General features: G+C 53.0%; 1 protein-coding gene across 2 annotated transcripts in view; it reads right to left on the reverse strand.

The window, feature by feature from the left end:
* LSS (lanosterol synthase) overlaps positions 1–16,927 on the reverse strand; it is a 38,477-nt gene extending 21,550 nt beyond the window's left edge. Inside the window, exons 1-11 of one of the 2 annotated variants that reach the window (XM_049875062.1) lie at positions 16,842–16,927; positions 14,730–14,898; positions 9,651–9,789; positions 7,031–7,139; positions 5,668–5,789; positions 5,233–5,329; positions 3,383–3,521; positions 2,879–2,987; positions 1,972–2,090; positions 616–713; positions 332–359 (exon numbers count right to left, since the gene is read on the reverse strand). In XM_049875062.1, coding sequence (XP_049731019.1) covers positions 332–359; positions 616–713; positions 1,972–2,090; positions 2,879–2,987; positions 3,383–3,521; positions 5,233–5,329; positions 5,668–5,789; positions 7,031–7,139; positions 9,651–9,789; positions 14,730–14,898; positions 16,842–16,855 — 1,143 coding nt within the window. In that variant the 5' untranslated portion in view covers positions 16,856–16,927. The remainder of the gene's footprint in view (positions 1–331; positions 360–615; positions 714–1,971; positions 2,091–2,878; positions 2,988–3,382; positions 3,522–5,232; positions 5,330–5,667; positions 5,790–7,030; positions 7,140–9,650; positions 9,790–14,729; positions 14,899–16,841) is intronic. The other variant, XM_049875063.1, reaches the window with a different exon arrangement.
* Positions 16,928–19,471: the final 2,544 nt, after the last annotated feature.

Below are 19,471 nucleotides of genomic sequence, written 5' to 3' on the forward strand. Positions count from 1 at the left end.
GAGTGGGCCGCCACTCTGGGATCACTTGGTACAGCAGCTCAGCCCACACTAACGGTGGAGAAGAGGACAGAGAGTTAACATCCAGAAGTGGCTCGTGTGAGTGTGGTGCCCACGCCCAGGGACTGCCTGCACCTCACTAACTACCAGAGGTCCTTTCTAGCAGGGCGCTGAGGGAGACGTGTCTCTCATTACACGTGGATACGCTCTGTTAGAGGAGGAGGATCTGAATCTGAGACAACGCAATGCAACATAAAGAGGGCAGAAAGGGCTGCCAGGGCAGGCTGCTCCCCGTCCACCAACCCTCACCCCCGCTCAGTGGTCCGGGGCCTACCTGCATCTTCATGCCATCGAGACCCAGCCTGTGAGGAAGAGCAGACGCATCAGAGAGCTGGAGGACAGGCCCCCTGACAATTCAGTTCCTTCTTGGCGGCAAATCTCTGATGCAAAGACAGCCTCACTGGCTCCATAGCCCGGAACCCCTGGTCACAAGCACTCTTCCCAGACCCCACAGCACCGCAGCCCCCGTCCTGGGAGTGGACACAGGGGCCCTCCTGTAGCCTTGCCATGGTGTCCCTGCCAATAGCCTGCAAGTGCACATCCAGGCTGGGTACTCACCAGAGGTAGTCAGGGATCCTGTCCACATGCTCCTGGAAGGCAGGGGAGGCTGCGCCGTCCACATGCCACCGCACCAGCATGTTGACGGTCTTGGAGATCTGCAGACACACAGTCAGCTTGGACACGAGGCCACCTGGGCCCCATGCCGCAGGCCTGGCCGCCCAACAGACATCCGCCCCAGGGAGAGTGGCCAACAGGCTGGCCGGCAGGAGACCACGGGGCGGCAGGTGCAGGGTCTGTGCAGGCGGGTGAGGAAGCATAGGGCAGCAGGCTAGGAGACCATGGGTCGGTGGGCAGGGCCAGGGATCAGAAGTCCCACACTGCAGAGCTGTGACATGCTCTGAGTAGGGAACACAGTCTCACCCTACAGAGCTGTGACATGCTCTGAGTAGGGAACACAGTCCCACACTGCAGAGCTGTGACATGCTCTGGGTAGGGAACAAAGTCCCACCCTGCAGAGCTGTGACATGCTCTGGGTAGGGAACACAGTCCCACACTGCAGAGCTGTGACATGCTCTGGGTAGGGAACACAGTCCCACACTGCAGAGCTGTGACATGCTCTGAGTAGGGAACACAGTCCCACACTGCAGAGCTGTGACATTCTCTGGGTAGGGAACACAGCCCTCGGGGCATGCATTAAAGAGATCGGTCCAGGCCAGAGGGGCATGGGGGGGGACGCAGGGACCAGCCAGTGCTCCCCATCCTTCTCGGGTGGAATGTCCCAGAGCCCAGGCCTCCTGCTCAGGGCCCCTGTTTAGAGAGCTCAGCAGTCAAGGCCCATGGAAACCACATTTCTAGCTCATCTTTAGTCCAGAAGCATCTCATGTTGCATTAAACTGAAACCCGCAGGCTCCTGGTCATAGCTTAGGGACGTAGGGACACTGCCCATTGGGTCAGTTATGATTCAGGCCCTGTCAAGGGGACACAGAAGCGGGTCAGGGCACGAGGCTCTGGGCAGCGTCCTCTGAGCCTCTGCAGGCCCCCTGAGTCTAAGTCCTAAGAGTAGAACAGATAGTAGGCTATGTGGGGCAGTGGTGGGGAGTTACGGGAGAAAAGGCAAGCCCTCCCAGCTGGCCAGAGCGAGCTCAGAAGTGTCATGAGGGGTAGTGTCCAGAGCACCCTCAAAAGACCAGATTTGGTGGTGGGGATGGGGCGGGACCTAGCTTCTCGAAGCTGAGGTGAAGGGAGGGGGGCATGTGGGCAGAGCCGTGGGGTCAGGGGGCACCGCAGGGTCCCTCTCCACCACCACTGTGAGGTGCACTAGATGGTGCTAGGCTGGGGCCCCACACAGTACCCTGGGAGGCTCGGGATACCCCACCCCATCGGTGGAGGAGGGGCCCAGGCTGGGGCACCGACCGGGCCGATGCTGATGCTCTTAGTGAAACGGTCGTCGGCTGCGATGTGCTCGTACAGCTTCTGGATGGCACACTGCCGCAAGCTGGTGCTATGGTGGCGCTCATACAGATTGAGCAGCACTGGGGCCAGAGGGGAGAGCGTGTCAGCAGACCCACACCCCGTGCTGTGTGAGGACAGGCTGGCCCCAGGCAGCACTGGGCTCCCTCAGTTCCTCCTCTGTCCACCTTGTCTCTGTCCCTGCGCTCCCGCCTTCCCCCTTCCCCTCCCACCTGACTCAGGGTGTGCTCATTGTGGCCCCCACCCCACTCAGGTCTGCTGCTCCGAGCGCTCCCCACCACCCCAGCTCCTGGTGTGAGATGACAGGGCACCGTGAGCCAAGCCCTGGGCAGCTGCTGTCAGCCTCGGCAGGCAGCTCCCTGTGTGAGTGGACAGAGCCCTGTGAGCCAAGCCTGGGCCAGGTGCCGTCAGCCTGGCAAGCCAGCATTCCCCAGCTCCACCACAGCCCGGCTAGGGGAGCTGCTCAGAGCACAGGGTGAGCGGGGGAACCAGGAGGGAGCTTCCACCCACACCCCAGCCAGAGTGGGTCAGCTGGAGTAGTGGGGGCAGGGCAGCCACACTGCCTCCGTGTAGTTCAGTGGCCTTGTGAGGAGATGGGCTGGAACGACCAGAGAGCCCCACCCTGCCAGGCCAGAGCCTTTCCTGGCCTCTCCCTTTGGAAACAACAACCGTGCTCCTCAGAGGTACACCCACACCCTCACATGGAGTCATGCTCAGGCATCCGGTTTGCTGGATGTAAGAAAATGACCAGGTTCCCATCCCTCCTTACAGGGCTGAGGGACTGCCCCGTCCCCCTCCATCTCCCAGGTATCCACCCTACATGGATAGGCATGCAGCCAGGGACACCAACCGAACACGGCATTGAGCAGCCAACTGTGCGGTGTGTATATGTCCTCAGGTGCCACGTGGTTCCTCTGTGCTGGCCAGTCGATGCTGGCGAAGTCCTCAGGGTACAGCTCCTGTGGGGACACGGTGCCTGAACCATGGGCGGGAACACAGAGCCTGCACCCAGGCACTCACAGCAGGCAGACAGACAGACCTGTGTGCCAACACTGAGTGCAACCGTGCCCTGGGGGAAGGACACGCCCCAGCTGCCAGCCCCTGGGTCACCTCACCTGGCCATGGCCCTCTGATGGCCATGGCAGGGCCAAAAGGCCAGCTCGGCCTGAGCCAGTACTGCTCTGAGGACTGTCTCAGCTCCAGACCCAATGCAGCCCTTCCATTCATCTTCTCCCTCTGCCACTGCCCCACCCCCTCCCCAGGATGGGCCTGCACAGCTCACGTGGGGACCCCTACTGCTCTCCCCAGGGAACCCCATGGGGGGGCATGTCCCTGTGCTGTGGTGGGGGCTTACCTGCCGCAGGCTCTGCACCAGCGGGTCCTCAGCAGCACAGCTCAGCCGCGTGGCATAGCAGTAGCTCATGGGAAGGTAGACTTGCCGACAGTGGCACCAGATGGTGGAGGGGTGCGCGGGGGCCCACTCAGGAAACAGCCTAGGGGGCAGGGGCCGGTCACGGAGTCCAGTCCACCACCTGCCCACGACCACAATGTCTGGGGCCTTAACATGTGGACTGGATGCAGCCACTCCCCCAGGCCAGCATGGACCCAAAACCTTATAGCCACACCCTCACAGAGCAGAGGGCCGACCCAGGGCAGCACAGTAGCCCTTGCTCAGTTGGAGTCTCAGACCCTAAAGCCAGACCTGTCTGTGGTCTCCTGGTCTGGTGACAAGACATGTCAGCATGGGGCTGGGGCCCACGGGTCTCTGCACCACTGGGCAGCATTTCTGGCAACCCAGAACTACAGTACTCCACAAGAAGTTCATACAGAACAGGGGACTATTGTGCCTTCCTCCCAGCCTGAGTCTGACATTATGGCCGCTGCCACGCTGTCCCAAACCCCACAGGATCTGATAGTGGCATTGCCACGCTGGCATCCTCGCTCAGCTGGACCTGCACCTGCTTCCCTGCGGCCTCTGTATCTGGGCTCGGCTGCTCCCTCAGCTTCCCAAGGGCCCACCCGCTCCCCTGATAAGGGGTGTCAATTGTGGGTCAGGGTATATGGGGGCTCTGGTCCTCCATCCTGGCACACCCACCCTGGGCCTCAAACCAGCCCTCCTCAGATAGCTCAGCCAAGTCCACTGTCCTACCTCTGGTACTCCCACGGCTGTTCCTGCCAGTCATCTAACTCCCTACCCAGCACCCCTCACTCGGACAGCCATAGACATCTCCCCCATCCTTCCCTGCATGGCCCTCCAGGTGGACACCTCTGCCTGCCCCTCTGCCACCTCAGCATCTGCACCTGTGCCCTCCCCGTCACCACCATGGGGTACAGAGGCTCAGTCTCATCTCCTGACCAGCCCCTCCACCCTGGCCACCACCCACAAGTCATATATTGACCCAGGAGCAGGCCCCAGGCAGCTCCCAGTAGGGGACCACCTCTGCCCTCATGGCTCGCAGGGGAGACCCCAACCTGCCCTCATGGCTCCCAGGGTACCCCACCCCGCCGAGGTTCAGGGATGTCTCCTGCAGGTGCGAGGCTGAAAGACCTGGATGCACATGGTGTCTCCTGGGGAGACATCCATGGGGCCCATCAGATATTCACATATCAAAAGACACTGGTTACGGAAGCCAGGTAATGAGAAATTATCACGAACTTTGCTGCTTGTATAAAAAGCACTGAGGTTCTATTTTTAACCAATAAAAAGTCTTAGCTACCAAAAAAACATTCCAAAGTGTCCATGGGTGAGGTGGATGTTGGACATATGGATTAAAATTCTCCAGCAGAAGAGATGGGCAGAGAGCAAATGGCAGCAGATGCCTAGATACTGATGCTGCGAGGGCTGTGACGCTCCCTTCTGCCTCCACCCACCGCGAAGGTCCTCACAACTGGGAGGCACAGCCATGCATGTCCCCTGACAGCACCCCGTCACCCCGCCATCAGCCCCAGGGCCCCAGCTGACCTGCACACAGCTGACAGCGCTGTTCTCAACACCTGTCTTGTTGGCCTGTGGGACCTCCTGGGCTGCCATCCCACCCCACCCCACCCACAGGGCCCACTCATCCCCTGTGGCCTCACAGGCTGGGCAGCATCAGGAAGCTGAGCGGGAGCAAGCACATGATCGCCGCCTGAAAGCAGGGACAGGAGGACCATGCTCCGTCACTCTCCCATCTGAGGGGGCAACGGCATGGGGGTCACACGTACCACATCTCTGGGAACAGGCTGTTGAGGCCTTCCCAGCTGTACACGTTCAGCACAGCCAGCCAGAACTTGCCCCAGGATGGGATGAGCGTTGCACCACCTGGGACAGAGAGGAGACCACGTCACCAGCTCTAACCAGCAACCAATCCTGCAGACACCATGTGCTCGCCAGCTGTGAGCCCTCTAACCCCCAAGAGAGAAGGTTCCAGGGCCCACACACACAAGCAGCCATGCTGTTTGTGAGACTTCACCTGTTCAGGTTGTTCACAAACTGTTAATGAGGTAGAACAACTCCCACCAGGTCTGCAATGACAGCCTCCTTCTCTGCGCCTTTCCCACTGTGTCAGCTGGAGGGCGCCCTTCCGTTCCTCTTGTGCAAAAAACTCTTTGTACCAAAGTGACATGAACCATGACCCAGCACAGTACAGCCGGACGTACCTTTCTTGTGAAGGATGTTCCGCGCTCGCACCACGTCAGGGTCGTCAGGCCCCACACCTAGAATCCTTAAAGACACATAGCTGAGGGCCGTCCCAAGCACAGTAGACTTGTCCTCAATGTGCCTGCAAACACAGAGAGGTGGGTAGGGAAAATGAAACTTTGTATTGTTCTACGGAACTAAACAAAGTACTCAGAGAAATTTCCTCGGAAAAAATAGAAATGTTGAAAACAGAGTTTTGAACCGATTCTTCCCCGGCTCAGTCATGGCCAAGTAAGCGAAACCAGAACAGACTCGAATTTTTCAAAATTTGGGTGAACTGGAATGATAACCAGAATGGAAAAAATTAGTTCGAAGCCCTGGAACAGGAGACTAGGAAAAGCCGTAGTAAGCCCTTTCAGGAGCCTGATGCGGGAGACCGAGTTATTGGCAGGACTGTGGAGAGCAACATGCATTCAAAACACCAAGGTCGACTGCCATCTTGGATGGGGCACCGCTGTTTCCAACTCTGCTCAAAATCCCATAGGCAGGGGACTTGGTTGCTATGCAACGCATATGCTGCCCTTGTTTTCTAACAGGGAGACTTAAGTTTTTAGCAGGGCTTCAACCTGTGATTTTTTCCATTCTGGTTATAGTTTTGGTTCACCCAAATTTTTAAAATTTGCATCTGTTCTGGTTTTATGACTTGGCGATGACTCAACTAGGAAAAACCGGATCGAAGCCCTGATTAAAAGTCTTATGCTGACATAATGTGACAACACAAGAGTAGCCACTGTCCATGATCATATGCCTCCCAGGACCATTAAGCAGACCCAAGGCCACCCAGGCAGAGCCTGGTCAGCTGCATCTGCTGAATACTTCCACTGTGAGTTACCAGATCTAGTCCCAAGGGCAGCTATGCAACCAAGGTCAGTTCATCACCAGAGCAGCCAGGCATACAGGCACGTACACACACTTGCACTCACGTGCACCCATAGCTGCACACAAGCACAAACATGCGTGCACAGTGAACACCTCACATACCTACATGTAAGTGTGCACACATGCACACACACGTACATAGGCATGCGCACATGTGAGTATCCATATACAGTGCACCTGGGTGCATATGCACATGCAGACACATGTAAGTACATGAGCATGTGTGTACACCCAAACACGTACCTGTCCCACACACCGGCACACGTGTGTACACGAATACCTGCACTTAATATGTACCTGCCACACGCACCTGACACATACACACATACACACATGCGCACACTCCACACAGCTTGACACATACACATGTGTACGCACTCCCACACACACGCACACATGCCTGTGCTCCCAGACGCACACGCTGACACAGTGTGGTGCACTTACAGGCCCCAGCCACCGTCTGGAAGTTGCACTGACCGCAGGTACCGCACAATCTCTCCTCTGTATCCTGGCGGCAGTGGGATGTGGGCCACGTGGCACGTGATCAGGAGGCCTATGAGACAGAAAGGACTGTCCTCGCTGGAGCAGACGTGTAGCCCTGCCAAGCCCAGACCACTCTCCTCTGAGGAGGTCCCACCGCGGGTTGTCCCTGAGTGAGCATCTCCCTCGTCCCTGAGTGAGCATCTCCCGCCACGGAAACAACCCCAAGGCACTTCCTCCCGGACCCAGCAGAGACTCTAACAGCTGGTCCTGGAGCAGCAACAAAACCACCTGTGACACTCCCCCAGAGCCCCCAACAGCCACACCGCAACCCAGGACAGTCTAGGGTCAGAGAGACACCAAATCTCACACAGCGCCTCAGGGAACCACCCCTGAGGACCCTGGGGAGTTTTAGGTGGGTAGCCCACAAAGGGCGACTTGGGCCCTGGTCTGACCCCTGCCAGGGAAGAAACGGCCAAATGTCACCAGTGGTCCCCCTGGGTCACCTCTGGGCCAGGGTTAACACTTATTTGCTCATCTCTGTTTTTCTGTTTTGTAAATTTTTTATAATAAGCATATAACTTTTCAAATGGGGAGGGGGCAATGAACATCCTTCACAAAGAGCATTCCCTCCATGCCCCACCCTGGCCCTTCCTGACACAGAGGCCCTCGCCACTAGCCCCGCACCCCTGGCACAGGCAGCACAGGACGTCAGGGGCCTAACGGATGCTCCTGATGCAGACACACCCCTGGGAATGAACATCCAGGCCCAGAGACACCACACAGGCTCACAGGAAATGCCATCCCAGATGGACCCCGCTCTTCTTTAAAGAGCATTCTTGCCAATGAGCAAGAAGCAGCACCACCTGCTGGCCTGTAGGTCTTGGGGGTCAATGGCCACTGAGCCCCACGGGTGGGCCCCAAGAACATACTCATGACAACGGCCACAGACACGTGTTAACTCAGGCAGCTCCTCCCACTCCAACCATCCCTAGGAGGTGGGTACTGTAAGCACCCCCACTTTGTAGGCAAGGAAGCTGAGGCACAGTTGGTGCATGGGGGCTGGGCTGGGTGGTCAGAGCCCTCACATGACAGGGGAGGGTCAGTGTGCACAACACCGCTCAAGAGCGCGCTGCTGACGGCCCACACCCACAGGAGGCTGTCCACACGGAGTCATGACCCTGCAAACACTCCCAAATTGAAACAGGGGCTTTTCCAGCAGGGGCTGTCAGGCCTCACTAGAGGAGCATGCAGCCTTCACAGCAGTTCCTGACACACCCAGAGCCTGTCCACAAGACAGGCTGTCCAGAGTCCAGAAAGGGCAGGCCTCAATGGCGGTCAAGTGCTGAGGGCCTGTGAGCTGACCCAAGCAGCAGCTGTCACTACACAGAATGAGGCCATCCCCAATGGTAGTGTGCTCACCACGCACCCACTGTTGCACTGGGTGACCCTGTCCCACAGGTAGGGCAGCCAAGGCTCCTGATGAGGCCAGGAAGACCCCTGGGAACCATCACAATAAGCCCTGGATGGGGACAAGGGAAGAAAGAGCTCTCTGGCCTGTCCCCAAGACCAGACTCATGGCCCTGTAGAAGACACGTGCCGCTGTTGAGAACAGGAGGTGGCAGGCCCAAGTCCAGCTCAGACGCCAGCGCTGCCCCCCGCTGGTTGTGTGGCTGGAGCACACGTGTCTCAGTCTTCTTGTCTATATGATGGGGGCTGTTCCAGGCCTGGATCAGGGCTGGGCACATGGCAGCACTATGGGAGCATCTCTGACATGCCACATTCCCAGGTTAACCTTAAGGCCTCATGCAGCCCCACACAAAGTCCCAGCAGGCTCTACTCTGGGACTCAACTAGGTCTCGACAAAGGCGATCTGGATGAATAAACTGGCAGACCCAGGCAAGGAAGTTGTGGAAAAGAAAAGCAACAAAAGGGTATTAGGACTTCAAATCTCCTACAAAGTTGTAATTCTTACCACAGGCGCAAACCTTTGTTTTCATAAGAATTCAGGACAAAGAACCAGCATGATCACAAGTCTTGGGGAAAGGTCCTTCTGCACAAACACCTGGAGAGAATCTCCATCTTACCAGACATGTTCCCAGGGTCCAAAATTCCCTTGTCCTGCCAAACCACTCCAGTAGCCTGTGGCCAAGCCACAACCCTGGTGCAACTGCCATCTGAACCTGCCCTGCTGGGGTCCTGCAGCCACTCCCTTCAAGGTGACATCTGGCTCTGCAAGGACCTCTCACTCCCTGCACACCCCTGCCACCTCCAAAGTCTCAGTGTAGGCTGTGGCTCACCTGGGGAGCTCTTCCCAGTCTGTGCTGGAGCTCAAGAGCCCTCTCCCTGCTGACACAGCTCCCCAGCACCCATCACCCCCATACTGGGCTGGGCTTCTGGGGCAGGGCCACCGTCTCAGCAGCCCAGGATACCAACCAGCGCAGGCAACCTTCCCAACCCCTTTCCATGTGAGTTACTGAGTTTTCACCCAAGAGCCAGGACCACGCCAGGCCTGGAGCCAAGGAGGCCACAGGGTGGCCCCAACCTCAGGCCCTCACAGCAGAACAGAGAGGCCCCATCCTACCTGGCAGAAGGAAGAGTGGGCCACCATAGTCACCCGCCCAGTGTCCATCCTCAGCCTGCAGCCCCGCATAGAACATCATCCCGTTCAGAGCCCCCTCCTGTGCTGTGTGGGCTTTGGGCAAGTCCTTGAAGAAATTCTTCTGCAAAGGGAGAAAAAAAGCAAGAGCTGAGAGACCAAATTATAACAGCAAGCAGAATTACTTCAAAAGTTTCAGGTGTTTCAGTTCAAAGTCTGAACCACTTTGATAAAACCAGGACCACCTCGGCAAAGCAAAAAGAACACTTTCATGCTGTCGAGGTTTTGCTTTCCATTCAATGATTTGCTAATTTCTTCATAGCCTCTCCAAGAAGTATTTAAGAAACAAACCAGGTGTCCTCAGAGCTTGGGGTAGGACACCGACGCCCACCCAGCCTGAGACTCAGGCCTCTCTCGGAAAGGCTCAAGGGACAGAAGGGGCTCCCCTGGGAAGGGATGTGATCAGGGCCAGGGCTTGGCAGGGAGATCCATTTACACCAAACACCCTTCGATCAGCTGCGCCTCTTACAAGAGAGCGTAAAATCTTCTCAAAAAAAAAAAAGGATCATGAGTTTCTTTTCGTGAGTGAAAGCAAAATTAGGAGCATTTTTGCAACTCTCCTACAAATCTAAAACCACTTCAAAATAAAAGGTTAAAAACAAAATTAGAGCATTTTCTCACCTGTGCCTTAGTGATGAATGCACTGAAGCAAGGGGACCACTCAACTCACACTTTGTCTCTGACTCAATTCCCGGGGAGGTAGCCTTGATTACCCAAGGCGACGGCCAAAAGCCACAACTCCTTGTGGTCCCACAAGGTATTTTTTTTTTTTTTTTAATAATTTTTATTGAGCTTTAAGTGAACATTTACAAATCAAGTCAGTCTGTCACATATAAGCTTATATACACCTTACTCCACACTCCCACTTACTCTCCCCCTAATGAGTCAGCCCTTCCAGTCTCTCCTTTCATGACAATTTTGCCAGTTTCTAACCCTCTCTACCCTCCTATCTCCCCTCCAGACAGGAGATGCCAACACAGTCTCAAGTGTCCACCTGATACAGGTAGCTCACTCTTCATCAGCATCTCTCTCCTACCCACTGTCCAGTCCCTTCCATGTCTGATAAGTTGTCTTCGGGAATGGTTCCTGTCCTGGGCCAACAGAAGGTTTGGGGACCATGCCCGCCGGGATTCCTCTAGTCTCAGGCAGACCATTAAGTCTGGTCTTTTTATGAGAATTTGGGGTCTGCATCCCACTGTTCTGCTCCCTCAGGGGTTCTCTGTTGTGCTCCCTGTCAGGGCAGTCATCGGTTGTGGCCGGGCACCACCTAGTTCTTCTGGTCTCAGGATGATGTAAGTCTCTGGTTCATGTGGCCCTTTCTGTCTCTTGGGCTCATAGTTATCGTGTGACCTTGGTGTTCTTCATTCTGCTTTGACCCAGGTGGGCTGAGACCAATTGATGCATCTTAGATGGCCGCTTGTTAGCACTTCAAAGTGGGATGCAGAATGTTTTCATAATAGAATTTATTTTGCCAATTGACTTAGAAGTCCCCTTAAGCCATAGTCCCCAAACCCCCGCCCTTCCTCCGCTGACCTTCAAAGCATTCAGTTTATCCCGGAAACTTCTTTGCTTTTGGTCCAGTCCAGTTGTGCTGACCTTCCCTGTATTGAGTATTGTCCTTCCCTTCACCTAAAGTAGTTCTTATCTACTAAAAAAAACCCAATGCTGCCTTATCTACTAACTAATCAGTAAGTAACTCCCTCCCACCCTCCCTCCCCCTTCTCATAACCACAAAAGAATGTGTTCTTCTCAGTTTACACTATTTCTCAAGATCTTATAATAGTGGTCTTATACAATATTTGTCCTTTTGCATCTGACTAATTTCACTCAGCATAATGCCTTCCAGGTTCCTCCATGTTCTGAAATGTTTCACAGATTCGTCACTGTTCTTTATTGATGCGTAGTATTCCATTGTGTGAATATACCACAATTTATTTAACCATTCATCCGTTGATGGAAACCTTGGTTGCTTCCAGCTTTTTGCTGTTGTAAACAGAGCTGCAGTAAACATGGGTGTGCATGTATCTGTTTGTGTGAAGGCTCTTATTTCTCTAGGGTATATTCCGAGGAGTGGGATTTCTGGGTTGTATGGTAGTTCTGTTTCTAAGTTTTTAAGAAAACGCCAGATAGATTTCCAAAGCGGTTGTATCATTTTACATTCCCACCAGCAGTGTGTAAGAGTTCCAGTCTCTCTGCAGCCTCTCCACCATTTATTATTTTGTGCTTTTTGGATTAATGCCAGCCTTGTTGGAGTGAGATGGAATCTCATCGTAGTTTTAATTTGCATTTCTCTAATGGCTAATGATCGAGAGCATTTTCTCCTGTATCTGTTAGCTGCCTGAATATCTTCTTTACTGAAGTGCGTGTTCATCTCCTTTGCCCACTTTTTGATTGGGTTGTTTGTCTTTTTGTGGTTGAGTTTTAACAGAATCATACAGATTTTAGAGATCAGGCACTGGTCGGAGATGTCATAGCTGAAAATTTTTTCCCAATCTGTAGATGGTCTTTTTACTCTTTTGGTGAAGTCTTTAGATGAGCATAGGTGTTTGATTTTTAGGAGCTCCCAATTATCTGGTTTCTCTTCGTCATTTTTAGCAATGTTTTGTATTCTGTTTACGCCTTGTATTAGGGCTCCTAACGTTGTCTCTATTTTTTCTTCTATGATCTTTATCGTTTTAGTCTTTCTGTTTAGGTCTTTGATCCACTTGGAGTTAGTTTTTGTGCATGATGTGAGGTATGGGTCCTGTTTCATTTTTTTGCAAATGGATATCCAGTTATGCCAACACCATATGTTAAAAAGACTATCTTTTCCCCAATTAACTGACACTGGGCCTTTGTCAAATATCAGGGGCTCGTATGTGGATGGATCTATATCTGGGTTCTCAATTCTGTTCCATTGGTCTATGTGCCAGTTGTTGTACCAGTACCAGGCTGTTTTGACTACTGTATAATATGTTCTAAAATCAGGCAGAGTGAGGCCTCCCACTTTGTTCTTCTTTTTCACTAATGCTTTACTTATCCGGGGCTTCTTTCCCTTCCATATGAAGTTGTTCATTTGTTTCTCCATCAGATTAAAAAATGTCATTGGAATTTGGATCGGAAGTGCATTGTATGTATAGATGGCTTTTGGTAGAATAAACACACTGTCTTCCTATCCATGAGCAAGGTATAGTTCCTTGCACTAGTAGTTTGTAGTTTTCTTTGTATAAGTCTTTTACATCTCTGACAAGGTTTATTCCTAAGTATTTTATCTTCTTGGGGGCTACTGTGAATGGTATTGATTTGGTGATTTCCTCTTCTTTTTGTTGACGTAGAGGAATCCAAGTGATTTTTGTATGTTTACCTTGTAACCTGAGACTCTGCAGAATTCTTCTATTAGTTTCAGTAGTTTTCTGGAGGATTCCTTAGGGTTTTCTGTGCATACGATCATGTCATCTGCAAATAGAGATAATTTTACTTCTTCCTTGCCAATCCGAATGCCCTTTATTTCTTTGTCTAGCCTAATTGCTCTGGCTACGGCCTCTAGTACAATGTTGAATAAGAGCGGTGATAAAGGGCATCCTTGTCTGGTTCCTGTTCTCAAGGGAAATGCTTTCAGGTTCTCTCCATTTAGAGTGACGTTGCCTGTTGGCTTTGTATAGATGCCCTTTATTATGTTGAGGAATTTCCCTTCAATTCCTATTTTGCTGAGAGTTTTTATCATGAATGGGTGTTGGACTTTGTCAAATGCCTTTTCTGCATCAATTGATAAGATCATGTGGTTTTTGTCTTTTCTTTTATTTATATGGTGGATTACATTAATGTTTTTTCTAATATTAAACCAACCTTACATACCTGGTATAAATCCCACTTGGTCATGGATTATTTTTTTCATATGTTGTTCAAGTCTATTGGGTGGAATTTTGTTGAGAATTTTTGCATCTATGTTCATGAGGGATATAGGTCTGTAATTTTCTTTTTGTGGTGTCTTTGCCTGGTTTTGGTATCAGGGATATGCTAGCTTCATAGAATGAGTGAGGTAGTATTCCATCATTTTCTATGCTTTGAAATACCTTTTGCAGTAGTGGTGTTAACTCTTCTCTGAAAGTTTGGTAGAACTCTGCAGTGAAGCCGTCCGGGCCAGGGCTTTTTTTTGTTGGGAGTTTTCTGATTACCTTTTCAATCTCTTTTTTTGTTATGGGTCTATTTAGTTGTTCTACTTCTGAATGTGTTAGTTTAGGTAGGTAGTGTTTTTCTAGGAATTCATCCATTTCTTCTAGGTTTGCAAATTTGTTAGAGTACAATTTTTCGTAATAATCTGATATGATTCTTTTAATTTCAGTTGGGTCTGTTGCGATGTGGCCCTTCTCGTTTCTTATTCGGGTTATTTGTTTCCTTTCCTATATTTCTTCTGTCAGTCTGGCCGATGGCTTATCAATTTTGTTGATTTTTTCAAAGAACCAGCTTTTGGCTTTGTTAATTCTTTCAATTGTTTTTCTGTTCTCTAATTCATTTAGTTCAACTCTAATTTTTATTATTTGTTTTCTTCTGGTGCCTGATGGATTCTTCTGTTGCTTGCTTTCTATTTGTCCAAGTTATAGGAACAGTTCTCTGATTTTGGCTCTTTCTTCTTTACGTATGTGTGCATTTATCGACATAAACTGACCTCTGACCACTGCTTTTGCTGTGTCCCAGAGGTTTTGATAGGAAGCGTTTTCATTCTCATTGCATTCTATGAATTTCTTTATTCCCTCCTTAATGTCTTCCATAACCCAGTCTTTTCTGAGCACGGTATTGTTCAGTTTCCAAGTATTTGATTTCTTTTCCCTGATTTTTCTGTTATTGATTTCCACTTTCATGGCCTCCACAAGGTATTTTTAACAAAAATAAATAAATAACTATCACAGCTAACTTTCCAAAGCTCCCTGCTGGCTCCTGGAACTCCTAGCTGGGGAGAGGGGGTGCAGGCAGCCTCCTGGCCACTTCCCAGATGTCAAGCAGCCATAAGCAGGTAGAGCCACTTACTGTGTCCAATCCCAAGAAATGGGCTTCCAGTCCGGTCTGCGCTCGGCCAGGGTCTTCATCTCCTCGGAAATATTTCCATCTCTGCCTTCCCTCCTCATTGCTAAGGCGCCAGCGACTGAGGTCAGTGGCAGATTCTGTTTTATAGGGCCCCCCTCTTCGGCGCAGACACCTGGGAACAACAGTGCTCAGGTAAATAACCACCCTGCCTGTTCTTCACTAGATTGGAGCCCAGATGCAGGAATGAATGCCACCACAGGGCCTGGCCCTCCACCCTCCTGCTCACACGCCCACCATGTGGCAGGGGGTTTCCCGGTGGGCAGCCTGGGCAGAGGCACAAGGAGTGTGCCTGACTTCTCTACAGGTTCTGGGAGCAGCCAGACTCAGGGAATCTGCTGCCATCGCTCCAGCCCTCCTCTCCTGGCCAGTAGTGGGTTCTACTCAGCCCCCCAAGAGCACCTTCACGTCCTGAAGACAGGCCTGAGAGGGCCCCACCTGCCCTTGATAGAGAAGGTAGAGGAGAGGCCAAGGCAGCAGGTGATTATCAGAGGCCACTGAGGTGTGCAGGCCAACCTTCTCCCTGCACCAGTGCAGATGGTACCTACAGAAAACCCACCATCACAACAATTGTCATGTGAAGTCATGACCACTAACCCCAGTGGGTCCTCAGCACCACCAGGAAGCCTGTCCCATGCCTCTCCACCTTCACCTGGCCTGTTTCACTGGGATTACAGCCCCATACACCTGTTGCCAGCCTCCCCTGTTACCATGGAGAGACATCACACTCCAAGCCAGGAGCCACAGGTGGCAGCCCTCTGCCGCTCAGGGACATGCCCCAGGAATGCTCCCCTGGGTCCCCTTAATCACCATCTTTGTCTACTTACTGTTTTACTCCTGACAGCTTACAAGTACATGGTTATTTCTTTCATCTTAGAAGTAAAAACCCTCACTAAGCCACTTCTGCCTCTAGCTACTGCCTGGTAGGGAAAAGGTCTGCCTGTACAGGCTGCCAAAGTAAAGACCTTGGGCCCAGCGCATTCTCTGAGGAGGCTGGGAATTGGGTCATTGTCTCTCCCAGCCCCCTCCCCCCAGTTCCTTCTTCTTATTGGAGAAACTTTCCTTCTGTTCTGGGCACACAGTAACTTTCTGTCTCTTGTCTATGCATGGGTACCATAGGGCACCTGGCCGACCCTACTTCTATATCTGTTCCCTCCCAGTGCCCTCAATGTGTTCCCTGCAGGGAGGAAACGGGCCTCTCCAGTCTTGGGGCACAAGAGTGGTGGACGCATCTGCCATGCACCGGCCTTATGCTGGGGGGTCCTGCTGGCCAGGGGAGACCAGTGCCCACTGGTGAAGCTATCTTGCTCTGTCTCATATCTGTGTGAATAAAACCTCAGTCTATGCATAGTGGAGTGTATCTTTTGCTGGTGACCTTGAACGCTGGTCCGACACTGCCCGTTTGTCGGCTCACTCCCCAGCAAATCTCTTCCGGCTTGGGGACACCTCTGTATCCACCTCCTCCCTTCCCACTCCCGCTGGGCTCTCGTCATCGCCCCCACATCCAGCTCTCAGAACACCCTCGATCCTACTTCGGAGCACACAGACTGCCCCCCCTCGCCACCTCCACTCTCCCGCCCCCCGCCGGACACCAGGCCTCTGGTCACTGCAGCCTCTGCGGTGGCCTCTAACTGGTCCCTCGCAACAGCAGTGACGCCGGTGTGACCTAAACGGGTCACGTCCCAGCCCAGCTCCTCCCTGGACCCCGGCCTCCCCGCCCCAGCCCCCCCCGGCTGGGAGCGCCCCTCTCTGGCCCAGCCGCCTGGACGCCCCTGTACAGATGCAAGACGCGGGCACCCTTGTGCGTACACGCCGGCCGCCGCCAGGCAGTGAGAGGCCGACAGACTCCCCGCGACTCCGGGGTCCTCGCTTTCGAGGACCCCGCCTCGGCCGGAGGGGCCCCGCCCACAGGAGAGACGCCCGGGGCTCCGCGCGGTGCGCTCGGAGCCGCCGGGCCGCGGAGTCTGGGACCAGGGACCGGCGGTCTGGGGGTCCGAGGGATCCGGGGCCCTGGGGTCCCAAGGGTCCGAAGGTCCCGGGTGCGGCGCGGGAACTCACGTGCCCTCCGTCATGATGCCTCAGAGCTATCGCCGCCGCCGCGCTTGCGGACTACACCCCAAGCCCGCCGCGTCGGCCCCGCCCCGCCGCGTCGGCCCCGCCCCGCCGCGCCGGCCCCGCCCCCCGCGCGCTCTGCCCGTGCGCCTGCCTCATCCGAGCCGTAGAGCGAGATGGGCCGAGGCCCACGCAGCCAATCAAAACGCCGTGAGGGTGGGCCCGGGGCGCGCCGGGCCACCGTACTGGTCGAGCGCCTGACGCCCCAGCGCAGCGGAGGGGCGGGGCCTGGGGGGCCCGCAGAGGGGCGGGGCCGAGGAGGGCGGGGCCTAGTCGCTTGGGGCCGCCTCCCGCCCCGACCTGCCAAGGGCCAATCCGCCCCCTCCGCGGGGTCCCAACTGCACCAGCCGAGCCTACAGTTCACCCAGAGCCCTGGATGAGCTTGGAGGGCTATCCCCCGGGCCCCGCGGAGGGCCCTGTAAAGAGGGTCTGAGGGATGAGAGATTCTGGGTAGAGAGGCGCAGGCGGAGAGAAGGGCTCAGTGCACTTGAGAGTCCGGCGAGGGGCGGGCGGCGCGGGTCCTGGAGGTGGGTGGGTGGGTGGGTGAGTGAGGTGAGCGAGGGAGTGGAAGGCCAGGCTATGAGGTGAGAAGCCCCGGTGGGAATAACAGAGGGCAGGAGAGGAAGCTGACCGGTGAGAGGGTGGTGGCCGAGGTGGGCTCAGAAGCCCCCAGGGTGACCCCCGGAAACTTGGGGCTGAGGAGAGAGCTGACAGCATCTGACTGGAGGAAAGGTTGCGGACGTGGAAGGGACTATAGCTAGAAGGCGGTTCTCCGAGAACCCACAGAAAGCCCCGGTGTTCCTACCTCTGCCCCACATAAGTCCTGATACCTGGTTACAACTGCCTCCTCAAGTGAGCATTTCTGCACCCACCCATATCCTACCCCCATGGCTCTTCCTATCCCAATTCAGAAGCCAGTGAAGACACAGCCATTAGACAAATGGAGGAGAGGGCTTAGATCTGCAAGCAAGAGGGCTAGCTACTGCTCCACACCCAAATCAGGCCTGACCCAGAGGGACAACTGCAGCCTCCAGCCACAGAGCTGCCCTACAAGGTACGATGTGGCCAAATGCCAATGAGAAGACCCTCCTGTCAGCCCACAGACCCCAGAAAGGGTACCCAGAGGGGCTCAAGCACATTTACCCTATCCTTTCTCCCAAATTCACCAACCAGATAAGTCCCTCCACTTTTTTGGGAGCAGGAAGTTTTTTCTCCGGAGAAGTCCATCCATGTGAAAACATGAGGAGTAAGAATAAGGGCTCAGACTCTGAGTGTGGCCAAGCTAGGGTAGGAGAGAGGCTTCAATTGCAGAAGAGCTTGAGTTTTAGACTGAACTTATGTGTAAAATAAATTTTTTAGTATCTAAAAAAGAAGGGAAAAGACTATTAAACCCATCTGAGAATTTCCACAGATGATTATACAGGAAGTCATGAGAAAAAAAAAGTTACTCTCTGCTTGTACCCTACCAAGTCCAATTTATTCAATGAACCAGATAGAGAAGACACCAGGGTTTTTGGCCTTAGCAATTGGGCATATGGTGGTGCTGTTTACTGAAATAGGGAAGGTTTATGGGAGAAATCTGAATTTAGATTGGGGACAGAGATGCACATTAGACATTTGAAATTGAGGTTGGAGTTCAGGGGAAAGGTTAAGGTCAAATGGGGAAAGGTTAAGGTCAAATGATGATTAGATGCAGAATCCAGAACAAGAAAGCAAGCTGTGCCAGAAAGTCCATGTATATATTGGATGCAGGCCACACCTCCAAGGAAACTCCCCTTAAAACTGATTGGCTGGTCACAACAGATCACATCATGGAGGACGATCACATCATTACATAACTGCTAAACTACATCATTAATAACTGCCAAACCACTGAGAATCATGGCCCAGCCAAGTTGACATACAACCTTAACCATCACACCAAAGGATTCCTAGGATGGATAATGTAATGATGAAGGGAATCCCCAGGATGACAGCAGAGCCGCAGGCCCAGAGAAGAGCACATCCAGACCGAGGCAGGAAGACAGAGTTCGGATAGTTGTCTCCAAGAGAAACTGGAGCTAACACATTACCTAATGCACATGACCAAGGTGGAAGGAGCTTTACACTTACAGCACAGAGTTTTGGAAGAGTTAGTGATAGAAACACAGAAAACTAAGCAAATAAAAAGGTCAATTATTAACTCCAGGAAATATCAAGTTATACCTAAAGGAAATATCATAGACCATTAGAGGGCTCAGCAACAAACTGTATTCCTATAGTCATACCAAACTCAGGATGAGGGTTTAAGCCATCATTATGTAAGCTGTTGAGGAGCCTAGGAGAGGAAACATACATGCAGGTGTTATGTGCTGCAGGGAGGCTAGTATATGAGAGCTAACTCATCGTCCTCTATTATGGCAAATCAGTGAATAATGTTTAAAACTATAATTAAAAATAGCATTATTTAAGCCTTTATTGATAAGTATGAAATTATTCACTGGTGGTCCCTAAATTCCTAAAAGAGTAGCGTTTGTTTCTGGGAAGCAGGGGGTGGCTGGTAGATGTGGTGGTGGTGGGATGAGGAAGTTTCCATC

Source organism: Elephas maximus, chromosome 2 (assembly GCF_024166365.1).
Source record: "Elephas maximus indicus isolate mEleMax1 chromosome 2, mEleMax1 primary haplotype, whole genome shotgun sequence".
Classification (NCBI taxonomy): Eukaryota; Metazoa; Chordata; class Mammalia; order Proboscidea; family Elephantidae; genus Elephas; species Elephas maximus.